General features: G+C 41.1%; 2 protein-coding genes across 3 annotated transcripts in view; one reads left to right on the top strand and one right to left on the bottom strand.

Annotated features, from left to right (window-relative positions):
* Nucleotides 1–3393: 3393 nt before the first annotated feature.
* RBM18 (RNA binding motif protein 18) lies at nucleotides 3394–25900 on the bottom strand. Its single transcript, XM_059925541.1, has 6 exons — nucleotides 25692–25900; nucleotides 22883–23011; nucleotides 15562–15688; nucleotides 12520–12606; nucleotides 10416–10501; nucleotides 3394–7011 (listed from the first exon to the last, which is right to left on the bottom strand). The coding sequence occupies exons 2-6, from the start codon at nucleotides 22993–22995 to the stop codon at nucleotides 6852–6854; spliced, it is 573 nt and encodes a 190-aa protein (XP_059781524.1). The 5' UTR covers nucleotides 22996–23011; nucleotides 25692–25900; the 3' UTR covers nucleotides 3394–6851.
* The window catches only part of MRRF (mitochondrial ribosome recycling factor), a 55766-nt gene continuing 54648 nt past the window's right edge, over nucleotides 25654–26771 (top strand). Inside the window, exon 1 of one of the 2 annotated variants that reach the window (XM_059925539.1) lies at nucleotides 25654–25913. The gene's annotated coding sequence lies outside the window, so the exon portion shown is untranslated. The remainder of the gene's footprint in view (nucleotides 25914–26771) is intronic. The other variant, XM_059925540.1, reaches the window with a different exon arrangement.

Here is a 26771-nt window from a genome sequence, read left to right on the forward strand (position 1 = left end):
GGGACCTAAGGTGGGTGACAAACTCCATGAGCCTGAGTTTCCTCAGCCACAAAATAGGCCTTGGGCTTCCCTGGTGGCGCAGTGGTTGAGAATCTGCCTGCTAATTCAGGGGACACGGGTTCGAGCCCTGGTCTGGGAAGATCCCACATGCCGCGGAGCAACTAGGCCCGTGAGCCACAACTACCGAGCCTGCGCGTCTGGAGCCTGTGCTCCGCAACAAGAGAGGCCAAGATAGTGAGAGGCCCGCGCACCGCGATGAAGAGTGGCCCCCGCTTGCCGCAACTAGAGAAAGCCCTCGCACAGAAACGAAGACCCAACACAGCCTATAAATAAATAAATAAATAAATTAGAAAAAAAAAAAAGGCCTTAACAGAGAACCAATTTACAAGTGCTGTGATGATTCCAAGAGAGCAAGATGAATCTCTGAATTGAGAGGTTGGCACTGGCCTGGCATCCAGTAAGCACTCAGTCACCGAGTGCCATAGTCATTGTAAGAAGAGGGTGTAATGGGGCACAGGAGGCTCTAGCTAAATGGGATGTCCTCAAGGGGCTAGATGTCCCCTCCTCAGAGAATTCTGCCCTGGCCACACTGTTTGAAATGAATCTCTCTTATTAATCTTTTTCCAGCAGAGGGTAGATGAGGCTTAAAAGTAGGCTAGCCTGGGATAAGTCTTGTATAGCATGCTAAGGCATTTCAACTTCAAAATATAAACTGTGAAAGGCCATGGTCAAACTGCGGCCTTGGAAAGATGACTTAAGCAGTGGCTTGAGGATAGATTTGAAGGGGATGAGTCCTTCCCTGAGTCCTGAAGACACTGCAATAATCTAAGGGAGGGGTGATGAGACAGCTTCAGGGACAAGGATGGAAAAAGGGCATATAATGAAAAGTTAATTATTATATGTCACTTTATCATGTTATATATGATCATATATTATATACATTTATAACTATACATATAACAATAACACATCCAGTTTCCTAATCTTTATATATTTAAGCTGTATATGATATTACATAGGATCATATATAAAATATTGATGTAATATATGATTCTATATAACAGCATATATAATTTTAATATATAAAGTTGACTATTTAGGAGACTGGATTTGGGGAGTGGGGGAAAGGAAAATGTCAAAGAAAACTCACAGGTTTCTAATTTTTAATTTATTTTTAATAAACATTATGTTGTTCCCAAAGACAAGGAACACAGGAGCAATTGGGGAGCGGCAAGGGGGAGTAACGAGCTCGGTTTTGGTTCGGGTACCAGGGGAATATTCAGGTGGAGGTGCCCAGGAGTGAACCGGACAGATAGGTCTGTAGCTCAGAAGAGAGGCTGGAACTAGCTCAGAAGAGAGGCTGGAGCTAGCTCAGAAGAGAGAAGGGAACTTCAGAGACATTAGTGCAGGGATGGCAGTTGAAGCCAAAGGAGTTGAACATTTCCAGCATCCAGGATTAACTCCACATACAGAAGAGAGTTGACTGGTGTACTTTCCGAGTTCATGGGGAAGCAGCTTGTCCTCAAGGCTCGTCTATTTTCAGTGAGAATCATTTTTTAAATTATAAATAAATAAATCTCCAGATAGATAGAGCGATGAGTCCTAAAGCAGAACCAGGCACTTAAGAAGCAGAAAGGCAGTGGACTGCCTTGGGGGGTGTGAGGATGGGTAGGGAGGTGTCTGAGAGACAAATGGGTTCGAGGTGCACGGAAGAGACTTTGCAAGTAGAAGGAACATCTTGTACAAGGACACGGGGAACTGGGAGATTGCGTGGCGTTGGGGTGTACAAGCAGTTTTGTCTGGTTGGGGGGAGAACATACATTGGGGCACACTGCAGAAGGCCTTGTACTCCTGGCTTATCCTGTGGGTAGAGGTATTCAGAAGTGTCTTAACTCCTCTTATGATTAGCTCTCGTGATCACTTCACTGGGCTTTGTTCTCCCTCCAACACTCTTCTTAAACCTTTTGCCTGGCTAGTGTTTAAACACCCTTCAGTGCTCAGCTCACCTGCTGCTTCCCCTGGGAAGTCATCTGTGCCCTCACCTCCCTTTCCGGCTTGGTTAAGTGCCCAACTTCTGCGCTTCTGCAGCTCCCAAATCTTCCCTTTCTCAAGGCACACGATAGTGCACAGGGACCATACCTCCTCATCTTTACACCTTCCACGCCTGCCATGTGTAGATGTTTGAGGAATGAACCGCTTTCCTTTTGCTGAGGTCGGTGGCCAGAATTTTTTAATGGGGAGAGGCCTGTTTTCAGCGAAGGTAAACTTAATTTTGTTTTTTAAGGTTAAATTTTAAATTCTATTTCTGCCTTAGAAAGGTCACAGGGCATATCAAAAATAAAATGCCATTCTGTATAATCAGAAATCCTAGCCAAGTAAGACTGAAAGCAGAGGAAGGAAGATGCAGCCCCATGTCCTGGGAGAAATTCTGAGAGGTCTGTTTTTTTTTAACTTGGGATTCAAGTCTCTCTCCAGAGACCATTAAGGAGAGCCTGCCTGAGAACGAAACTAACCCAGAGGAAAACACAATCAAGAGATAGACAGATTCCTGACCATATCATTCGAACACCTGGTCTTTTTAGTTCCCTGAGCCAATAAATTTCCTACCAGAAGGTAGCTGGAGTAGGGTTTTTGTCACTTGAACTGAGTCCTGACTAACCTGCTTGCACAGCTGGGGCTAGAACACCAAAGCTCTTTGGGTCTTAAGTTTCCTCCTGTACAGTGAGGGAATTTAGCCTGCACTTGTATCGTTTTTTTCAGTAGAGATGCTACTAGACTTGGACAGCCAGTTAGGGGGCCAGAGATGTGATAAGGAACTGACACCATTCTCTCGCCTCTGTGCTGCTTTTATTCTCTGCTTTTAACACCGGAACTGTTGACACTGCAAAGGTTTAGAAAGACATTTCCACACATGGAATATACTTTAGAGCAGCGGTTGGCGAATTTTTTCCATGAAGGGCCAGATGGTAAATATTTTAGGCTCTGTGAGCCATACAGTCTTTGTTGCACTAAACTCTGTAACTGTAATGGGAAAATAGCCATGGACAATATGTAAATGAATGGACACGGCTATGTTCCAATACAACTTGTGGATACTGAAATTCAAAATTCATCTAATTTTCATGTGTCACAGAATAGTATTCTTGACTTTTTCCTCAACCATTTAAAAATGTAAAACCCATTCTTAGCTTTGTGGGCTGTATGAAGAGGGCACAGGCCAGTTTGCTGATGCAGCACCGGACTAGGATTCGACCTAATGTTCTTCCATTAACTACATGATCCTGGCCAAGTCACTTTGTCTCTCTTGGTTTGTGTTTTTTCCATCTGGACAGTGACGGGGCTACTTGGGATGGCCTTTCAAGGTCCTTCAGTTCTCAAGTACCACGATTCTGATTTTTCATCAACAAATATTTATTAGGCATCTATACATACCCGGCATTGTTTTCAATGTTGGGGACATAGCAGTGAATAGAAGCTCCTGTTCCCATAGAACTTACATTCTAATGGAAAAAAAAAGAAAAAGAGAGAAAATGAGTTTGTATACGATGTTGGGTAGTGATAAGGGCTATTTAGAAAATAAAGAAGGGGAAAAGGATTAGGAAGTGACAGGGCTGTGCTTTTAGAAAGGGAGGTCAGGTAGCCTCTTGGACATTGACCTTCGAATGGAGACTTGAACAAATGAGGGAGTGTGGGCTCTGTGAACAGCCAATGCCAAGGCCTCGTGGCAGGAGCTCCCTGTACTCAAAGAATAGCAAGGCCAGTGTGGCTGGAGCACAGTGAACAAAAGGGATAAATAGGCTGTAGGGTCAGGTAGGTTGTCAGCGACAGGTCATTTAGGGCCTTTGGATTTAGGTCTTTGGATTTTATTCTAGGTGTGATGGAAAGCCCTTGAGAAGGGAATGGCACACTCAGATTTGGAGAGGATAGCTTTGGCTACTGTGGAGGCAGGGAGATAATTAGGAAGGTACTGCAACAGCCCAGGCAAGAGATGACAATGGCTTGAACAAAAATGGTAGCGCTGAAACGTGGTGAAAGTGCTTGGATTCAAGACTTTTTCTTTGTTTTTTCAAGACGTATTTTGAAAGTAGACTTGGCAGGATTTGTTGGAGGACTGGGTAGGAGGAGCAGAAGAGAAAAAGAGAAATCAAGGATAAATATGATGGAATCAAATCATGTTTTAGGAACATAATGATTACATAAAGGAAATATTTAACATTAACTTGTAAGGTAAGAATTAATCCTATTCTTTTATATAGTAGTATTAAAAAAACACAGATGTATTTGGTGATTTAGAAATTAACTGTACATACCTTAATAGACAAGGGACAGCTCTAGAATACCTGGTTTTAAAAACTTTGGCTGTTGATTTTTGATATGCTTTGAAAAATCTTTCCTCATGTGATTCTTTTCCCTAATACTGAGATGCCAATTACAGAAAATCAGCTGGGTAGGGTTATAGTTTGCATTTGATAAAATAGGAGCTGAGATTAAGAAGATATTTCCCTCAGTTCTTCACTCTTGTATAAATCAAAATTGTGACTTAATTTTAGCAAAACAGTAAACCAATAAATAATTTTAAAGTACAGGTAACTTCATAACAGTTGACCAAGTTAACACTTATATTTTACAAGCGTTTCATCAAACCGCTTTCAGCATATTTATGACACACACATTTATTCTTTTGAAACCCCTACTGTGAAAGAGGGCCTAAGCACATTATGATACTTCAGGGGACTTCCATTAACAACTTCTTTTCAAATAGATTTATAGTGAGAACAGCTAGTCTCTTTTCTCATCTCTAACAGAAGTAGGCAGGCAGAAAAGGTGGACAGAACTGCCTCTGAGGTCTGAGAAGGCACTTAGAAACAGCACCCCGCCTGGACACACTGGCCCACGTCCTGAGGGGAAACAAGCCTCCCCGAGAGCCGTGGTCTTCACTGCAGGAGATGGACGAGAGAAGACACAGCCGCAGACACTGTCTTGCATTTATTCACACAGAGGAATAAGAATCGGTACAAATAACAAACATTGCTTTAAATACAAATAAATAGCTCTGGTTTCTAAAGGAAACAATTCTAGATAATTCAAAGTTAAGTATTTTCTAAGTTCCTATTAAAAATAGAAGACTATTTTGCATTAAATAAGTCCTACTCCACCATAACTCTCTGAGGACTTAAGGATAAAACGGTGAATTCTATGCTCTCAGAAGTCACCAGAAAAATGGGAGATAATGCTCCTACCTCCCTGACCTATCCCCCAAATGGAAAGAGAGTTACTTGCATCTTAGACTGAGCTCATAAACGCAGGAGGTATTTAACATTTAAAGATATCTGAAAAGTTTTACCTTGGGAAAGGTGATAAGAATTTCTCTGAACCAGTTCTGTGAATTCTGAAACCTCACTATGCTGAAGTTTTGGTTCAAGTGTCTTAAATTCATTTATGCTCATAGGAAGACTTAAGTTCCTATAATGAAAGCTTCCTCTTGCTAGGAAAAATGACGGTAAACAGTCTGTACTCACTAAGAGTGGCACGTTGGGTAACAAAATGATTTACCTGGTAAAGAAGCAACGGTGCTGCCCAATGAAACAGTCTGTCAACCTTGCACCAAAATGACCAACCAACACTGCTGACAGAAACACACTCCCAAATCTGTTGATTTCTTTTTCTTTCTCTATTGTTATATTTAAAATGTTCACAGAGGCAAAAAATATCCGGGGAGAAGTAGGTTCTACACATGAAGAATCGTTTTAAAGTCATGCAGTCTTTCAAGCCTTTAAAAACCACATAAAACATGAGGTCATTACAATCTCGGTGCCAGAGCAGTGCCTGCTCCATTGACTTTCTGTGTCCACTGCATGTCCCCACCTCACTCCGCATAAGAGAATTTGATTTCTTCTACTCAGACCTCTACACAATTATTAATAAATAATATGTCTGTTAGAGATCAATATAGCAATGTTTAAGTTTTCAAAGAAATTTTGCTTTTCTATTTAGACTGACCATGATACAATTCCAAATAGAACATCCTCATGCTATTAAAAACAATCTCATGCAATAAATGCAATTTTAAAAGTCCCATATTCATAATGACATTTGGTATTATAGAGGCAGGATTATTTAGATTCTTAAAAAATGATTCCAGTAGAAAAACTGGATTTCCAAACAGAACTTCCACTGTGGTATAAAATGCTAAATTTCATTCTACAGTTTTGTCAATGCAAACAATTTTTTAAGATACACACGTTTTCTGAGTTGGGATTTTGAAACAATAAGCATAATTCTTAAACAATTACCCCAACATTTGCTCAGAGAAACAGCTCTTTTTGCCAAGAACCTTTTCTTTTAGTCCAGTTGGAGGGATTTCCATAGAGAATTCTGGAACAGCAGTTCTGAACATGATTCAAAAATCTCTCACTTCCTTCCCTGTCTTTTACTTCTTCTTTATGTTGTAAAGACACTTGAGTACAGAAAAATGTTTTTTTTTTTTTAAGATGGATATTAATAACTTAAGTTTCCTGATTTAAATAGTAACATTTTTTATGTTTGCCTTTCTCTCTGGCATACTATATAATGTTTCTGGAGTTACAAATCCAAACAAACCAGTCAACTAGAGCATCCCAGTGTTCAAATCACAGTTTTGGATACAATCCTATTTATTCTGGATGATGCTCAATTCCACACATACTTCAGGGGAGAAACATCCATAAGAACATCCAAAGACGTTATGTTACCAAATTCTAACATGTGACTGTGCTCTGTCGGATAGTACCATTCACAGCTACAAGCACAAAGGCAGAGGATTTCAGGTGTGGAGACCAATTTGCTTTTGCTGTTATGGTAATTCATAACCATCATCTTCGAGATTTCCAAGCTGTTCTAGAATAAGGCATAGTCCTTTTTTTATCTGGTGGCTTGAAGTAGGAATAAACAGGTGCTGCTGGATACTCTGCATCTGGGTTTTCTGCCATCATTTTCAGCTTTGCTTCAATGGCTTTTATCTTTGCAGTGACACTGGAAAAAGGACAGCAGAGGATCAGAGTGCGTACATTCAGAGAATACCTGTGTCTTTCATCTTCTTTGTGCCTCTTAAGCATATCAGAGTAGCAACAAGATATTCAAACACAAACATGCAAGCATTTCCTAGAAAACACATATAAAAACAATTAATGTTCTCATTTCAGGAAAGAGATCAAGTCTGGTCCCTCTATTAAGTTTTTTCTGTAAGACACTGTTAGAAGTACTTTGCATATTGCTACATTTAAACCTCAGACACCAACACTGATCAGCATCTTAGTGTCTGTAGATAGTAGGCACTCAAAAATAATTCGTGTAGGAATTCAAAGCAGAGTCTGGAAGAGATGTGTACACTCATGTTCATGGTAGCATTGTTTTTTTCATGGTAGCATTATTCACAATAGATAAACTGTGGAAGCAACCCAAGTGTCCATTGAAGTATGAATGGATAAGCAAAATGTGGTATATACATATGCTACAATGTGGATGAACCTGGAGGACATTACGCTAAGTTAAACAAGCGTTAAAAAGTTAAATACTGTATGATTCCATTTACATGAGGTACTTAAATGAGTAGTCAAAATCACAGAGACACAAAGTGGAATGGTGGTTGCCAGGTGCTTGGGGGAGGTGGGAATGGGGAGTTAATGTTTAATGGGTGTAGAGCTTCAGTTTTACAAGAGGAAAAGAATTATGGAGACAGATGGTGGTGCTGGTTGTAAATTATGAATGTATTTAATACCGTTGAACTGTACACTTAAAAATGGTTAAGATGGTAAATGTTATATTATGCGTATTTTACCACAATTAGAAAAAATGGAAGAAATGATTCACGTAGGTTATATTCTTCACTTTGCAGATAAAGAAAACAAGGCATAGAAAGGTTAACTTGCCCAGTGTTATACTGCTAGTGAGTGGCAGAGTTGAGATTTGAATACAATTGGACTCCAGAGCCATACTATGAGCTATTATACTGTACCACCTTCTGAATCACTAAATAATAATGGAAAAAAAATCCTGGAACTCCTACAAAGTCCCTGTTTACTGACAAATGTGTGTTTAGGCTATCATTTACAGAGTGCTTACAATGAGCCAGGCAGTGGCCCAGTATTTTACTTATATTGTTTCTAATTCTTGCAACAATATTGCAAGGGTTTTGATCCACATTTTACAGGTAAACAAATGCATAAAGGTAGGGATTCACCCAAGGTTCACACAGCTAAGAAATTCTGGAGCCAGGATTCAAGCCCAGTTTATCATCAAAGCCCTTGCTTTTTCCTCTCCATTAGGTTGGGAGCTGCGTAGCCATGTATTAGAGAGAAGGGGTGAGGAGACATTGCAGAAGTTGTGAGGAATTCCCTTCTGATCAAGGTCACTGCTATCCCTGGACCAGAATGCAAAGCACTTAGGCAGAGTATTTTTTGGCCCACGGCTCCCTTTATTTTCCATTCTGATGCTGTCAATGGTCTACAGCCCGGGACAGAAACTTGGGAGGGAACGTGCACATGGCCTTTTAGAGATCCTCAAAAGGCATACATCTGCACATACTCATGATTTTACACCGGCAATGTAAAATTAAAAAACTAAGTTGCAATAAAAAAAGAACCCTGAGGTCGCACTGAGATGCATTCCAGCACCTTTTTCCATTAATGGAAAATTAACAGCCAGCCATTCATTCTGTATGAGTCACAGGGAAAACAACCTTCTCTAATTAGGCATAGATGTTAATCGAAAGATGTAAACTGAGGTTCTCTGGATTAAAAAATAAATGGAAAACACCAGGCTAGATTATCTAGTAAAAAGAGCAAACAGTGAAAATAAGAAACTAAAGACATGTTCACTGTACCATGGAGATCACCAAGCATAAATGCAGTCGTCCCTTCCTAACAGGAGTTAGATTTATGAAAACCTCCATGAAACCAATCTGTGATCAAGGAGGTTTAATCTCATGGGGAAAATAGGATAGCCAAAATAAGTTCCCAGTGAATCTACAGAAGTCATTGGTTAGGGGAAAAAAAAAAAAAAAAAATTGGGAGTATAAAATAAAGCAGCACAAAATTAAGAAATATCAATGATATTAGACAAATTAGTTGACTATAAAATTAATTTTAATTTACCAATTTTATCGCTCCTGAAAACATTTCAGGATCACCTTCCCCTGCAGTTTAATGAGATGCTTGTACATCTGTTTTGTTTGGTGCAAATATACAGGAATGTTTTTTTTTTCCCTGTCTGGCCTTCTGTCCAAATAGGCATCACTTTCCTGACTTCGTGACATTGTTGATTTCTTTTTTTTTTTTTTTTTCATTTTTATTGGGGTATAATTGATTTACAATATTGTGTTACTTTCAGGTGTACAGCAAAGTGAATCTGTTATACAAATATATATATATCCACTCTTTTTTAGATTCTTTCCCCATATAGACATGTTGATTTCTGACCCTTATGGAACACTGATGCTCTTTCACATATCTTCTTCCCCTCCCCTGGAACACGCTTTAGAACAGTAGTCCTGCATTTACAGCCTGGAGTTTCTTTGAAGCAGTAATTAAAAGACTGAATTTTGAAGTCCAGTAAACCTGTCTTTGAATCTGGACTCTGCTATTTGCTGAGTGATCTTGGCCAAGATATTTTACCTCTCTAAACTTCAGTTTCCTCATTTGCAAAATGAGTACAACTGTACTTTTACCAGAAGTTTTATAATTCAATGACATACGGCATGTAAAGTGTTTAGCACAGAGCCTGCTTCATAGTAAGCTCAACAAATCCTGGCTTTTGTGATTGTTACCATTTCTCCCTCGGCTACGATGCAAGGTAAACCCCTCTACTTCTGCTCACCCATCTACTTAACTTCCGCTTTCTCTACTCAACCCTCAATTCCTTCTGTTTTGAATTAACTCCAAGGAAGGAAATGATAATTTGTACTTACTAGAACCAAAACTGTTATATTTGCTGAAATGGTAGATAAAATTAAAGTGCTACAAACCCGAATTGTGTATAAAGGAACTCATAGGTGGGGAGGAATTTGTGTATAATGACAAACGCTGAAGATAATCAAGGCCTTATTAAAATGCCTGTTTTGATGGCAAGGACTGAATCTGATTTACCTCTGTATTCCCAGTGCCAAGTATAATGGCCGGTACATGGTAAGTACACCCAGCCTCTTTTGAGTGTATGAATTCTGTAAATGGCTGGTACACACTCTTAGGGGTGTGGGAGGAGGTGAAATGTATACATTCTGGAGACTAACTGAACACACTTCTCAGCGTGTCAAAAGTTAGTAGATTCCACTCTAAATTAAGAGTCCGAAGGTTTACTAGAACCGGAATGAAGGTTAGAATGAAGAGATGGCTCAAGCTCTTGCATACCTGCTTGCGTCTTCCTATAGTACACCTCCTTACCTTAGGTTAGACTGAGCGGGCTCAGTGCTTGAGGATGGCTCAAGACTAATTGGAAGGACCTTATCATTCTTGTTATGATCGTATCTCTGCAAGTAAGAAAAAGGCCAATTACTTCACCTGGGCAGAAACCAGCCCTCTACTGCAGGGCATGTGTTCAGAAATCCTAATCCCATCAGTGTATCGTTAGATTATTTTTCGACAATCTTAGGACTGCTTTATGCTTAGAATTAATGTAGACGTCCAGACAGTTTTGGCCTAAAAATTATAAACTGAGAAATTTAGAAGAGGCTTCCCATCTAGCCATTAGTCCTCCTTATTTGGTAGGGAAAGAATTTCAGTCTTTAAATTCAGATGGTACAGATACACAGCAGGATTGCCCTCTCACATTCTTATTCTGTCATACATCACCTCTTACAATATTTATTATGCTTTATTCCAAGCACTTTAAAATTTTGCTAGATTTTTGCAAAGTACCAACCATAGCATTCAACTCTTAACAGATCTAAGTGGAGAAGAAAAGTAGTAACAGCTTTCAGCCACTGATATAGAAAACATTCTCCAGGAAGAGTAGTTTATTTGATGTCAGATAATTACATACTTCTTTTAAAAGGTAAATACAGGGCTTCCCTGGTGGCGCAGTGGTTGAGAATCTGCCTGCTAATGCAGGGGACACGGGTTCGAGCCCTGGTCTGGGAAGATCCCACATGCCGCGGAGCAACTAGGCCCGTGAGCCACAACTACTGAGCCTGCGCGTCTGGAGCCTGTGCTCCATAACAAGAGAGGCCGCGATAGTGAGAGGCCCACGCACCGCGATGAAGAGTGGCCCCCGCTTGCCACAACTAGAGAAAGCCCTCGCACAGAAACAAAGACCCAACACAGCCAAAAATAAGTAAATAAATTAATTAATTTTAAAAAAAGAGTAAAAAAAAAAAAAGGTAAATACAATATTAAAGAGCAATCGGGAGCCTCTGGTGGAAAAGACGTGTAAGAGAAGAGAACGGCAGGGCACAGAGATTCTCAAATGAAAGAACGAGGGATGATTTATTTCTCTTGCATGTCTTTTCAATGAGATGCAGAATGAGAAAATGACAGCCAGTCTGGCAAATGAGACTTGATTTTCTTTTGAGTAAAAAAGCATTTGGTAATTCTCTTTGCTGTTTCTATTTTTAAAGGCAATGGGTCCTAGAAATTGAGAAGGCTCTGTGATTACCTGGAATACTCATAAAGATCCAAAGTGTCTGAGCTCTGTTTTTCAGCTTGGACACTGAACTCAAATGTCTTATTTCTGTGACGCTTTACTGGGAAGCTTGTTGGGTACAGTCTCTGATCAAAACTCATGCTCATTGAGCTAAAGACTGAGGCTCCAAATCTAGTTGTCACAAATCTTTTTGCAGGCAGCTCTGTAAAGACCACACTGCAGGAGGAAAAGAATCAACTTTCGGGATTGCTCCAGTGCACATACTTCACCTGTGCTGGCTGTAACAGAAGACTGTTCTTTTTTTTTTTTTTTTTAAAGCGGTTGTAGCTTTTCCAGTGCATTTTCCCAAGAGAACAACTAGGAGATGAACACGGCAGTTCACCACTGCTTGGGCCTTGGAGTCAATACAGACACTGCAAAGTCCCACAAATAACTCTTAAAATCTCTGGAGTAAGGAAATGTCAGTGCTTTAAGCACTCTTACAAACTACCCATTTCGCAAGCATTTAGAATAAACAATTCAAACTCTCCACAGAACTGAGAGGCTGGGAAGAGTCTAACAACGCCTAAAGCAACTAATTTTAAAAATAAATACATTTTTTCCTCCAAAGAACAACCCCCACCAAAAAAATGATAGAGGTCTGAGTATACATATCAGTCACATGGAAGAATCAATCAAAAACAGAATCTGTGGGTATGCGGAGAGAAACGACGAAGGAACTTAATCCCTCCTGAGATGTTTCTCAAAAGAAAAATCTGGCAACACACATGGTAAATACAAGTAGGAGACCAGAGTATGGCTGTTCCAGATGTGCAGAGGCTCGGATGCAAATGGGCAAGTGGACAACTGTCTTTCGGAAGCTTCAGTTAGGACGAGCTGGTGGTCTTTCTAGCCTGTTAGACTTACCTTCACTTGCGCGTGTGCCCATCGCACCACCAGCTTCTTGGACAGAGCCAGCTTGCCATTGAGACACTGGATGGCTTGTTCTGCTTCCTGTTCGGGAAAGGGATTAATGTTAGTCAAAGATTCAAATGCCTCACTAGCTTTGATGGCTGAGTTTCTAACTGTTTTGTTAAACAAGTGGCAAAGGGTTGACAAGAAAAAAAAAAAGGCAGAATAGTAAAAAGGGTATGAGTTTTTGTAATCTCAGTCATACAAAAATTCAAATCCTGGCTCTGCCACTTACTGGCAGCGTAATATTTAGCAGGTCAGTTAATCTCTCTGGATATGATCTTTTTCACCTGTAAAATACGGACATTGCTTGTTCCTCAGTGGTCATGAGGAGTCAAAGAGCGCATGTAGAGCACGGAGCATATGGTAAGCACTCAACCAACGTCAGCTTATTAGCTGACTATTGTGTTGCCTGTTGGGTGATACCTTTCTACATACTTCTGTTAGTTACAGTAGCACCTACTATGTCAAGAAACTGTACTCCCCCAGGGACTCTGAAACTATATCCTGGACTAGGGCTTATACTCCCTGAATCCAAAGTGAGAAACAGTAATGGCTTCAAAGGATATAGGAGTGAAGGAAACCAGGCCGGAAAAAGCAGGAGTGAGTCAAAGAGACTACGAGCAAGGTATCTCTGTGGGCCAATCTCTGCACCTGGTTTTCAGAGCCAGAACTTCCCTGACCCTTTCCCCATCAGATATAGGAGCAACAAAGTTGAAAGGAATTCCTGAGGCTGGGTAATAGGCACTCTAGGACATTCCCAGGAAGCCTGGCTGTACTTTTCCATCCTGCCAAGCCTTCTCTGCTCCATTTGTATCCATGAGGCATTCGGCCAAGCGTAATCCACGTTTACTGGGAGTGAAGAAGCCCTTAAGGAACAGGAAGAGGAACAAGGAGAGTCCGAGGCTCAGTGTAGGACATTCCAGTCTCGTTTTCCCAGTGACTCTCTTATTCCTCTGGATCCTGCCAGCATGACATCCAACAAATATCTGAGTACCTACTATGTGTCAAATATTCATCACTGGCATCCTTGCCTCACTATGGCACGCAAAGTTAGAAGGACAGATGAGACATTTTATTCTTAAGTTTCACTTAGTGAATTAGAATTTACATGACACTCTCCATTAATTCTGTAGCATCAACAGTCATAAGATGCCAGCAGGTGATAAATGTTTTAAAAAATAATTTCCCGTCTCTGTAACTTGTTTCAAAATTCATGTTTCCAACAATATTATTAAATGCCAAATGTGTTTTCATATAAATTCTCACCTATTCTCTCAACTTCCTAAAAGGTAAGGAGGGTGTGTGTTTTTAATCCCCATTTTTAGATGAAAACTGGGTCAAAATAAGTTAAAGAGACTTGCCCAAAGTTAATAAATAAAAGAGTCAGAAATAACAGGCTTTGTGACTTCGAGTTTAGTGTTTTTAAACCAGCATCTATCCTCAACATGACCACTGATTTTAGTTGTCTGTAAACATCCTCAACGTGCTCTATCATTAGGAAAGAATAAAGTATTCTAAAATGCTAACTATATAGAGCACATTTTCAGTTCCCTCAAAAAAAACCTTGAACAATTAGAACAATAATGAATCACTTACTGCCTATCACATTTGCAAAAATAAGGGGAAATTAAAAAAAAAAAAATCCCCAGCACTGTTAAGGACAAATGACACTCTCAGACAGTCTCAGAACATACTGATACATCATTTCTTGAAGGCAATTTGGCAGTCATATTACGAAGAAAAATTGTGGCCTTTGTTGACACCACTCCATTTCCATGAATATAGTAAATATGTACATAGAGCTAAAGAGATGTTCACTGCACTGCTGACACATGTGGAGATTAGTTAAGTAACTTACCATATGTTCACAGAATAAAATATTATGCAGTCATCAAAGATGACACTGGTTAGTTTTTAAACTGAGGTCTAAATAATAAAATGTATTATAGATATAGATCAGTGAATTTTTACATATATCTACAGCTACACCAGTGAAACCACAATATGACACAGAATGTTATCTTGATGTGTATTAGATGACAGAAAAAATTTTAATTTACTTTCAGTGGTAAATAGGATATATGATTCTGTTTGTGTGTTATAAGCTGCACGTTTTTTAAAAAATTGTGTACCTGTGTTTGTGTGCGTGTGTATGTGTATGTGTGTATGAATGTGAAGAAAGAAGAAGGGACTACAAAGATATACAACTAAATATTAAAAACAGTGATTATTTCTGGGTTTTAGGCTGATAAATGAAGTTACTTATCTATATTTTCATCTGTAAGAAACAGGTATCACTTTTACAGTAAGAAAAACATCCAAATACAATTATTATTAATAAAACAGTAACTAGGCAATGTTCTCACACATGACTAATAAAGTTATAGAGTTATAAGCAGCGTCTCCATATTTAATAACATTCAAATTCAATTCCTTTATCAATGCATGTCCTCTCCAAGGACTAAATTTTAATCCGGATACATGGATACATCACGGTTGAAGCTGGACGTTCTCTTTCTCCGTATATATTCAGATTTGTCCACATTTATTCTGAGACATTGAGAAGAAGCATACATTTTTAAGAAATAAAAATAAAAGAGAGTTTGTGGGCGGCTCTCCACAGACAGGGAGGGCTTCTGCACCACGGGGCAAAACTACTGAAAGAAAAGGAGGCTTTGTTGGCCAGCCACTAAAGGAACAAACACAAGAGAACAGGGAGGATCACGTCCATGTGCTTAATGTGGGCATCCCGAAGCATCTGGTCAGAAAAGTAGGTCAGCTGCCTGAGACTGCCAGCCTGGGGACGGGAGACTTTGAAAGCTGTTCACTAATTCAGTTTTTACCGAGGATCTCCTTTAGGACTCAGAGCACAGCACACAGAGATGAATCAGACATGGCTCCTGCCCACAAGGAACTGCTATTCTAGTAGTCAAGAGGGATGCACAGATAATTATGAGAGTATAAGTCCTGGGAAAGGGGGAGAAGTTCAATTACCTGCTTAGTTTCAAAGTTAACGAAACAGTACCCTCGAGGCTGTCCCTCCAAAGCACCTGACTTGTGGAAGAGGAAGTCGAACTGCTTCACCGTGCCAAACCTCTGCAGGAGCTTGAGAAGGTGGTATCTATGGAGAAAGAACAGCCCCTGAGACACTCTGGGAATTTGGTCAGCCTGCGAGATAAAAGCAGGAGATAATTTACCCCAGGGATAAAATCTCACATCACTGCCCCCTGCCTTCCTCCAAACTGCCGTGTTAGTTTATTTGGCAAACAGAGTTGTTTGCCTCTATTTGGAATGGGAACTAGAATTGTCATGGCTATGCGTCTGTCCAACACAAAAATACCAAACAAAAAAACCACACCTAGCAAACAGCTGTCTGGCCCACAAGCACCATTTGTTTTTCTTTTGGAGAACAGCTCAAAAATAGTGTCGATTTATTTATTTTCAATTTCCTGGCAATGAAATAGTATTTGTGAATAACTACAACTCCATCAGAAACACACACCCACACTCCAAATGCAAAAGCCAACCCTACCTCAAAAATAAACAAAGTAACACATATACATTCACACAAACAAAAAAACAATCCTGGAAGACTTCCCCATTAGCTTTCACAGTTAATCATTAGCCCCAAATTGCACTTGAGACAAATTCTGCCAAAAGCCAAACCACAGCTAGTGGCACTTCCGTAAGTGCTTGAGAGTTTCCATCCCTGATGTGACCGAATGACAGGACAATGTGGAACCGCAACGTGATGGAGGCTGGTGTCACACAAGGCAGGGGAACCTGGCCGGTCCTATAAATCATCCCACTGCAGGTAACTACCCAACCTCAGTTGCTTCAATATGATTTATGTTCTGGAGTGTGGCTGAATAAAGAATCTAGCTGGCCAAGGAAGGCATTTACTCCTGGCAGGAGGTTTACCCCAAGCTCTTGCTTGCCACTCTGCCCCTCACCCTCTTCTTGGATTCCTTTCTCTAAAACTTACTTGGTTTCTATAGAGCTTTTAAGTTATTCAAACAGATGTGGCCTTAACAGGTTGCTGTGGCCAATCTCAATTCCGACTTCGTCATCTGATGTGAGGGTGAGACAAACCAACAGCTCTCCCGTTTCCTTTTCCTTTGGCCTTCCTCCTGGCATCCTCCACGCTATTCAAATGGAGTCAAGGCTTTCTCTAAACAATGCTGTCCCTGTGATACTAAAAAGGTATCAGCCCACATGCTAAAACTGTTATTACTGGGAATTCTACCCCACAGGGAGTCAGTAAAGCTGTCTTCACAGCCACATTTATATTCACATTGTTTTCTAGAAGAAAACTCATCAAGATTTTATTCTTGAGTAAGGATCTCCTTTGGGAGGCAGAAAGATATGAAATGGAGCATAAGCTACACTAAATTTGAGACTAATGCACATCAACAAGCAAGCCCATTATCCTGGATCAGGTCCTGACACAGTGGAGCAAGGAAGACATAACACAGGTCTTATACTGGGGCAGGGTGCAAGGATCCCAAGGCATACAGTGGATATTAATCTGGTCTTTAGATCCGTTTTGAAAGAGAAAACAACCATAACGCTCTAGTTTCCGAACTCTCAATTCCTATCACGATACCTCAACTGCTGGTGAGAATGAATGAGGTGATTCTTCAGGGGAAAGGGAGACACCTAAAGTGCAAATTTCTGGTTTTACTTAGTTTTCTGAATATGCTTACAGCAAGGGTGGGTCTCTCAAGTGCACAGACAGATGGGCTAGAAGAATCTCTCTCAGGGTCTTTAATTCACAGCTGCATCTTCCACTTAGTATACCCATTCAAACCTCAACACTGCACCAGTTGCCATAAATGGTGGGTCAAATCTGTTTTTTAAAAAACAACCTAAGGGCTACTGTGGGCCGGTCATCTTTTCATTAACTCCATTCTGCTTAATAGCAGGAAGGTAAGGCGATCGGCATTTCCTAGGAAATGAATTTTAATTTACTCAGGGAAAGAAAAAAAAAAAAACTCCGACAGATTATTCTTTGAAAAGCTAACAAATGCGTTCTGCCCGAGAAGTGCGACCTTAAGATTCCAGGAACATCTGCTTAGGTCCGTGTCTTTCAACTGCTCCAGGATTTCTTTCCTTGTTTGATAATTTCTTGAAATTATCGGAACACCGAAACAAAAGGAATGAAATGTTTACTATTTTGCTTCCTGGAGATGGGGACTGCAAGCTCTGATAGTGAAAAAAGCCTGAAGAATCTTGCTTTCACATCTGCAAGCACTTTCATCTGCTGCTGAAGTATGGGAGAGCTCACTACTCATCAGAGCCTTGCTTCACTTAATGAAAATGTGGGCCCTGCAGCCTGCGGGAGCCGGAGAATTAGTACACCAGTCCCATACATATTTCTGCAACATAGTCAGTGTTTTCTGTAATGGGTCTTTAAAATGGCCTTCCTGCCTAATGGCACAGAGGGAATTAGTCTATATGAATTAGATTAGGTTAAGACAGACACTTACAAATGTGTCAAGAATTGTAATATTAGGCACTTGGACTATCCAAATGAATACAATTAAGTCTCTGTCTTCAGAGACCTGACATTCTGGTTCGAGGAGAGAGAGATGTAATCAAACAATTTTAAAACAGTGTGAAGCTTGCACACAGAGGTATGTACGTGAGCACACAGATGAAGAGGACCAACTGCGCAGGGAAGGTGGCAGTTAGTGAATACCCTGTGTAAAGACATAAAGGTGAAGACGACGGATCCATCGGCAGACAGTGGGGGCTCTTAGACAGTAAGAGAAGAGGCTGAAAGGCAGGCAGGGGACAGGCTGTGAAAGATGTTGTGTGCAGGAGGGAATCTTAATGTGATGTTGTAGGTACTAGGAAGCCAACGAAATGACATCTAAGATTCTTTTTAATGCACAATTTGTTTCAGAGAAAATTTTTTTTCATAAACTTACAGAAATTATTATGTGGTGGGTCTTTATGTTCTATGCCTTATATGTTTTTAAATGGTCTTACTTTGTTTCAAATTTAAATAAGCAAAGAGTAAAGGCTGTTTTATGCAAATCAATGCATGAGAAGCAGCACAGGTCATGGAGGAAAAACAAGGAATGGGCTGAGAGGGAAGCGGGGGTGTCTTCAGGGGGAAACACTCTGTTCTTACATGTTCATGCATTTATAATCCCTTGAGTTTAGCTCTGAAAGTCTGCATCAGAAGGACATTTCCCCCCAGGTGGCTCTCCACTGCTTTTAAGTTTACTTAATACACGCCAGTCCTGACCTCCTCCTCTCCACAAACTATGCCTCTTTCCAGCTATTCCGCTGGACGGTGTGGACATGATTCTTTTCCATTTCTCAGGCAAGAGACATCAGGATCATCTTTAGCTCTCCACTCCTCTTCAGTCACCTTCTTCATCTCGCAGACTCCACCCAGTGGCCTCCAAGTTCACTGTCTCTATCTAGGTGACGTTAATGGCAGGTCCGCAGCTAATCTTCATCTTTAGTCTTTGCCCCTCCTGTTCATCCTAAATACTGATGTCTGATTTTCCTACTAAAACATCACTTTCATGATGTTGGTCTCCGGCCAAATACCCACGAGTCTCTTCTATGTGAAATTCAAACTTGTCTGAATAAATTTTATAGATCCTGTCTTAATCTGATAGCATTCTCTCTCTCCAACTACTATTTTCATTATCGTTTAGTACTCAACCTCCCCTTCAGTCAAAAAGGTCTTCCCGATATTCGACTCATCCATAACAATACTTCTTATTCCTACTTATATTCCTTTATTTATGATTCACCCTCCATCTAGAATGTTCTTTCTTTTAGAATTTCTACTGGCTTTGTTCTCTCTCATACTTCTCCTTATGCATAACGCAGTGGCTATTAATTTGGCTTTCTATACAGCACATTTAATATTTAAAAAAGAAAGCAGTACTAACCCTTTCAGAAGAAACCATGGTATGGAAAATAGATGTCTAAAGACATTAATTTGTTCAGCTTCTCTATTGACGGCACTAGTAATGATATTTAAAGTTGTTGTTTTTACTCTTACAGTTAGACTGGGTCCCATAACATTTAAAGGAAGTCCTTACAATGAAAAATTTAGAATAGAATACTTCAGGTTATGACTGTCCAGTTGCATGGATTGTTAGAATATTTGTGCAAAGAGCCCTATATTAGGTGCCAGGAACTTAGTCCTATCATTAACTACTTAAGTGAACTGAGTCAACTCCCTTTACCTTTCTTTACTTATAAAATAGGGAAATGTTGTCTGTTCTACTTGCCTCACAAGATTGTTACAAGCTTAAATAAGAGGAACTGATGAAATATTAGAGCTAGAAGACATTTCCAGAGCATTTAGTTGAACAGTCTCACTTTATAGGTAAGAATTATGAGGTACAGTATAGTTGAAAGGAATCCAAATATAGTGGAAAGAACACAGGCTTGGAATCTGCTACCTCCATAAATAAGAGCATGTCATCATTCCCTTAAATCCAGCTCTCTAAGATCTATTTAGTTATACAGGAACTTAGTCCTATCATTAACTACTTAAGTGAACTGAGTCAACTCCCTTTACCTTTCTTTACTTATAAAATAGGGAAATGTTGTCTGTTCTACTTGCCTCACAAGATTGTTACAAGCTTAAATAAGAGGAACTAATGAAATATTAGAGCTAGAAGACATTTCCAGAGCATTTAGTTGAACAGTCTCACTTTATAGGTAAGAATTATGAGGTACAATATAGTTGAAAGGAATCCAAATATAGTGGAAAGAACACAGGCTTGGAATCTGCTACCTCCATAAATAAGAGCATGTCATCATGCCCTTAAATGCAGCTCTCTAAGATCTATTTAGTTATACAGGTAGTCCCGGCACGTCACATGGTCCTAAAGCGGTCAGTATTGCAACTACAAACTGAACAGAGTGCCAGGGCGCTAGGCAGTCCGTCAGCGATGCGTATTCTGTTGAGAAGAGGCTGATGGACATCCTACTATAACTTGAGCACAACTCAGATTAGTAACAGGCACACACACACATAAGATGAATAGAATTATTAGGAAATAAACTTTGAAAAACTGAGTGGAAAAGGTTTTTTTCTTTAAAAAACTTCTGTCAAGAGTCATTAGAACTTTAGAGATTTGGATTCAAATATTTTCTGAGATTGGACTACAAGCTGGGTACACATGTTCACACAAGTTTCATCATGTAGCCCTTCAATGTTTGGGAATGACTGTATTTTAATAATTAGTCTAGGTCCATCGTTACCTACATCTTGAAAGGAACAGGATCCAGAAGTTTATGTACTTCAAAAACTTGGAAGAAAATCACATATTTCTACAAGATGAGACCTACCTTACTATAATGTTAGGTTTCTTTGCTGTAATTAAGTAAATTCAATGAAGTAACACTATGCATTTCATGCTAACCGTAAGCTACAATTGGTAGTTATGTCATTAAGAAGAAATTTAATAAATCAGTTTGTTTATCGAGAAAATATTTTAAGACAAGGAATCCATAGATGAACTACAGCAGAAATGACCTCTGGTGACACAGAGGTGGGAAGTCACAGGTGGAGCCAGCAAGGCCCTGATCTGTAGTCTAGTACTGGATGTCCACCTTTGTCCTGGTATGAGAAGAGCAGAGATACCAGTGGGAGAGTTTTTGATTCCATGTTCCTGTTAATGCTCTAACTAAAGAAAACATTCACATACTCCCACTTATGACATAAACTGAGGTGGCAGATGCCCATGTGAGCCTTCCTGTCAAGCAGCAGGATACAATTATAACACGAGTATCATTACAGGGCACCGCAGCTACAACAATGAGCATTGTTTCCACGCTCCAGATTTCCATTCAGACAAGAAGCGGTGGGAATGGAAGCCACTCTTGGGAGCATCCTCTCACAGCCCGGGTTTTAGATGATGGAAACAGCTTCTCTGTTTAAGTCCCTCATTAACTGAGAGCTTGGGCAGGTTCACACATTCATCCTCAAAGCCGTAAGTCATAAAGAGAGCCAAAATAAATGCACAGTCTATATTTAAGGGCCCTCGTGACCAAGGTAACATAATTAGGGGGCAACACACCTTAAATACCATCATAATTTCTAGAGGGACCCAACAGTGTCTGCACTTAGCCAATTTGAGCTTGAGCAGGTTTAAGGAACTGAACATTCTGTCATGATCCTGATATGTTAGTTTACATCTCTTTCCTCTCTCATAATCCCAACCCTGTTATACACCTCCTCTCACCCCAGACTCCAACAAGCAGATTCCCTTCTTTCCTCTCTCCTTGCTTTTAACACTATTCCACAGGGAATAACTTCTAGGACCGAGGCTGTAACCCATGCTTGCTTTAAGCATTGACCCCAAATGGCTCAATCCACTCACGGTTGGCTATCCTGCCACCAACCACCACCTGCCCCTACCGAACGACTGGGGGAAGGAAAAACCTCTCAATTCTCTCTGCTAAGGAATTTCATTCCACTATAATATCCACAAAGGAAAGAGTGGGGAGTCAAGACAATTCAATTAGCTTTGTCACCATGGACAAGGCACTTCCATCTCTTGGGCTTCAGTTTCCTCTGCTGTAGGACAAAACAGCTGGAATATATCAGAGTCTTTCAAGGGTGCTCCACGAGTCCTATAAGTGATTGCCAAAGAAAGGGTGACTGCTGCCCAAAGGCACTGGGTACACCTTGTCCTCCCTTTAATCAGAGCAACTCTGAGCTTTTATTTTATATCTAGGTTCTGTACTTTAATAAGACAAGGCTCCTCAGATTTAGAAACTTTGAAAACTGCCTAGCATGGCACTTGGCACACAGTAGGCACTCAAATCATTTAACAAGTGAATGAAAACCAAAGTGACTGGTGTATCTCTAAGATTCCTTCTGACTTTCCTTGGTTCCATGGCTGCTTAACATGAATTAGAGTCAAGTGGTACCTCTCTGCCTTTTGTGAAAATACTGATACTTCTTCTGCTTGTTCCTTCATTTTGGGGAACGAAAGTATGCCCATGGCTGGTTTTAGGAAATAATTTCCTAGTCACTGGGTACAAGGATTCGAAATAGTTGAAAATTAGGAGAACATCTTAGGCAAGCAGGAAAAACAAGTAATACATGGTTTAAAGGGTATCCAAGTCTGTGTCTGTGCAGTAGAAGAGTCCAAATGTAAGAAAAATGACAAGATGACAGGCTAAAACAACATATTCCCTTCAAAGATAATTAAAACATAAATAAAAGGGCCAAAATATAGCCTATATCCCTTGAAAATGCTTCTGAACGTCCTCAGCACAAGCATCCCAATTTTGTAGGTAATGAATTAAAATATCTTAGACTCACTCTGTGATTTTGGGGTCCAGGTTGCCAATCCATAACCGGTGCCCTTCCTGTAGGGAACCCTCCGAAAGGATGGACGCATTCTCCAGGGGAAGAGTTTTGGTTTCTGCTTCCATCAATCTCTACGAAATACTAAAGGAAATGTGAACATTCAGACAGGAAAGGAGCAACATGTTGTGAACATGAGACTTCAAATTCAATTCAACAAACATTTATTCAAGGAGGGCATGCCCTGGGCAGTCCTTCAGAGGCTTCAGTTATTCCACAAACAGGGCCCCAGCACCAGTTCCCTTGGGACAGCTCCTCCGGCAGCCAGAGAGCAAAAGCTTCCATTTAAGGTGAAAGGGGCGTGGTTCTGTGTGTAGAAACTAGTTTTTCTCTTCTGAAGCCAGAGGCGGACTGGGCAGGAGGCCAAAGTCTCTACTACTACATGATACTCCAGTTCAACAACCGTCACCCAAAATAAGCCTTGGAAACCACCAGAAAGTGAGTCTTAATGACACTTAAGGGTATGGGTGGGGAAGAACAATAGTAAGTAATCAATTAGCTATTATCATGTCTAATATTTTGGGAGACACTGGGAAGAAGAGACTAACTTGCTCCGTAGTTATTCCAGTTCCATTATTTACTAGTTCTGTAACGGTGGGCAAGTTACGTAACCACTCTGTGTCTCAGTTTCCTCATTTGTAAAATGGGGATAATAAACAGCTATGCAGATTCACTGAGTTAACACACCAAAAACATTAAGAACAATAAACGCATGGCACCTAAGAAGCATTCAATTAACTTTAGCTTAAACTATTACCGACTTAGTTCCTGAAATGTCTCATCTCACAGCCACAAAAGGAGGATGAGGGTTACGATGGAGACAGTAATGTAACGAGCAAAAACCTTGCGGTCAGAAGGCCTGGTTTCAGATTTTGGCATTTCCATTGGCAGTCACTTCACTCTTAGCTTCAGTCTCCTCACCTCTACATAATAAACTTTGCCCTACTTATAACTCAGAGTTGCTGAGAAGACCAAAAGTGACACAACAGATGTAAAATAAAGCTTTAATGTATAATGTGGTAGAGGAAGAAAACTAAAAGGGCTGGGAAGATGGCAGGCTGTGACAGACTTTAGAACTCCCTGCTAGAGAAAACATGTCCTGTAAAACCAGAAGTGCCTCCGAGATCAGTGTTGCAGGAACTGTGTCTTAGTAACAACAGCTGACATACTGAACACTGCCATTACCTCTTATTCAACTCAGCGCAGCTTACACAGGCTAGCACATAGCAGCCCCTAAGGTAATTGTTTGTTAAATGTGTTTATCTACCTCCACACATAAGGGTATTTTTCTTCCTCTCTCATTCACATGTTCAATCTGTTCCATAACGTGAGACAAGCAACTAATAACTGCTAAACCCTGGGCTATGTGCTGAAAATAGAGAGATGAACAAGCCATAGCTCTTGCTCCTACTTCCTGGGACAAAGGTAAAACAGGCATAAATAGAATCCCAGGTGTGAAAACTGGAGAGGAGAAATATTTTGTCCTTTCCTTTCCTTCTACTTACAGATCATTCATTCAAAAAATGTTTATAGAGCCTCTATTTTCCAGGCAGTGTCTAGGTACTGGGGACTGAGCAGTGAACAAGCAAGGTCTCTGCCCTCTGGATGCTTATATTTGGAAGAGGGGCAGGACAAGACAAAAGCAAAATAAATAATCAAGATGTAATTTGTGATAAGTGCTGCAAACACAGTTAAGCAAGGGGATTTGACAAAGTCTAGGGATGGACTACTTTAGAATTAGTGGAATGGGAAGACCTCTATAGGAGATGACATTTGAGATGAGACTTGAATGATAGAACCTTCTGATACTAATACCAACAGGAAATAGTATCACACGAGGGAACCATTTTTAGTGGGAAGAGTGCAGGATATGGGGCCAAAAGATAGGCACTCAAATCCTGGCTTTTGCACCCAGTTATTTTGTGACTTTAGAAAGTCATGATTGACCCTTAAGTGTCCCGTCCTCAGAAAAGCTTTCCCTAATAGAGCAGAGCATCTGGTTAGTCTCTATGACAGCTACCTTTTTCTTTCCACATAATACTAGCTCAATGTGTCACATACTATTTTATCTTCTGTTTCCCTCACTAGAATGTAAGTTACTGGAGGGCAGGGCCTTACCTATTTTGATGATTCTATTCCCGGCACTTAGTACACTGCCTGGCTCCTGGCTGGTACTCAGTATTTACTGAATGAATGAATGAAACAAGCCACTTCCCCACTCGGAGCCTCAGTTTCTTCCTCCTTCCTACAAAAGGCGTAATTATCCCTATCTCAAGGGTTGTTATGAGGCTTAAATATGACAATACACGTGACAGCTCGGCACAGCACTTTTTGAGGAACGGTAAAGTGTGGTAAGTGATCAAGATGCCATACGACAATCAAAATCCTTTGGGTTCGCAATGGCGACAACCTCTTATATTCACAGAATTCACAAAACGCTCCCGCCCACCCCCCCCTCCCCCGCTGAGCTACAACGACCCTGGAAGCCACGAACAGTCATTTGGGGAAACTGAAGAGCAGAGAAGCAGGCGCTTGTTCCTAAAAGCTAATGGTAACGGTGGGGTCAAGCCTGGAATCCCGGCTTCCCGATCCCCGGCCGCGAATTCCCAGATGCGATGGGTCATTACTCGGATTGTTATTTCCGGGCCAGCAGCGGGACAATCCGGGGCGGGGCCTGAGAAGCCGTCTCTCTAGGGCAGCCTCCTCTGGGAGCCCCTCGCGGGGCCGGGGCTAAGGTGCAGGGGCTCGTCGCGGCCGGACTCACCTCGTCACCTCGGCGTAGTCCCCTCGGCTCATGCCCCCAAAGCAAGCCCCGACTCCGCGGTCAGATTGCCCTCTAGACGCGTCCACTTCTGCGCCGCCAGCTGCCAGGCCGCCCGTGACGCACTACGCCTGCGCCGCCGGCCCGCCCCGTGACGTCACGACGCCCGCGCCGCCGCCGTCGCCGTCGTCGTGCGAGTCTTCCTAGTAGACTGGGCGCTAGCTGGTGAGTGGCCTCGGCACGGCCTCGAGGCGCGCGCGGGGCCCGGGTGCCAGAGATCTCTACTCAAGGACCTCTGGGGGACTGAACACTCGGACGCGTTCCATTCGAATCCGGCTTGACCTTTACGGCTGGGGGCGGGACCTGCTGATCAGAGCGAGTCTGGGGGCGGGGCTCATCTCATCAGCTAGGAACTTCCAGGGTGGGAGGCGGGGCTTACTAAATAGTGGCAGCTACTTAGTAGCTTGCTACCTGGCTGGAGCATTTAATTTTCATAACAATCTTTTGGGGGTAGGTTTTTCTTTTTTTATAGAATTAAGTCCAGACCCTTTATTTATTTATTTTTTTGGCCGCGTGGCATGTGGGATCTTTTCCCCAACCAAGTATCGAACCCGCGCCCCTTACTCCCAGGGGAGTAGGTATTTTTAATCCCCCATGCTGGAGAAAGGGAAGCTCAGAGAAATAACTTCATCAGGGTCACGTGGCTAGTGAGTGATGGCGCCCAAATTCCAAAGCCTCAACTTTTAACCATTACTCTGTGCGGCCCAGTGGCAAAACAGTTGTCATTTGAATAGCCCTTCTGTATCTACAAAGTGCTTCTGCATCTCTTATTCGATCGTCCTGATAACCCTGATAAATATTATTGTCATCTACAGATGAAATTGAGGCCCAGAGATTTTGACCTATCGAAGGTCACATACCTAGGAAGTGCTGGAACCAGCACTCTTTCCCAGGTCTTCTCTAAGTTTGATGCCTTTTTCCTGTCACCCCACTCTCTTGCATTCTCAGAATCTTGGAGAGCTTTATAGTTAGAAAGAATGAAAACCTAGTCTGACCCTTCGTTTTATAGTTGAGGAAAGAAAA

The sequence above is a fragment of the Balaenoptera ricei genome, chromosome 6 (genome assembly GCF_028023285.1).
Source record: "Balaenoptera ricei isolate mBalRic1 chromosome 6, mBalRic1.hap2, whole genome shotgun sequence".
NCBI classification, from domain to species: domain Eukaryota; kingdom Metazoa; phylum Chordata; class Mammalia; order Artiodactyla; family Balaenopteridae; genus Balaenoptera; species Balaenoptera ricei.

What these genes read in the sequence shown, in the direction of transcription:
- RBM18 (XM_059925541.1), bottom strand. Translation starts at nt 22,995, where the DNA reads ATGGAAGCAGAAACCAAAACTCTTCCCCTGGAGAATGCGTCCATCCTT. An exon ending in CTGGACCCCAAAATCACAGA is followed by an intron (nt 15,689 to 22,882) that starts GTGAGTCTAAGA and finishes CTTTCTCCATAG; the next exon opens with ATACCACCTTCTCAAGCTCC. An exon ending in TTAACTTTGAAACTAAGCAG is followed by an intron (nt 12,607 to 15,561) that starts GTAATTGAACTT and finishes TTTCCCGAACAG; the next exon opens with GAAGCAGAACAAGCCATCCA.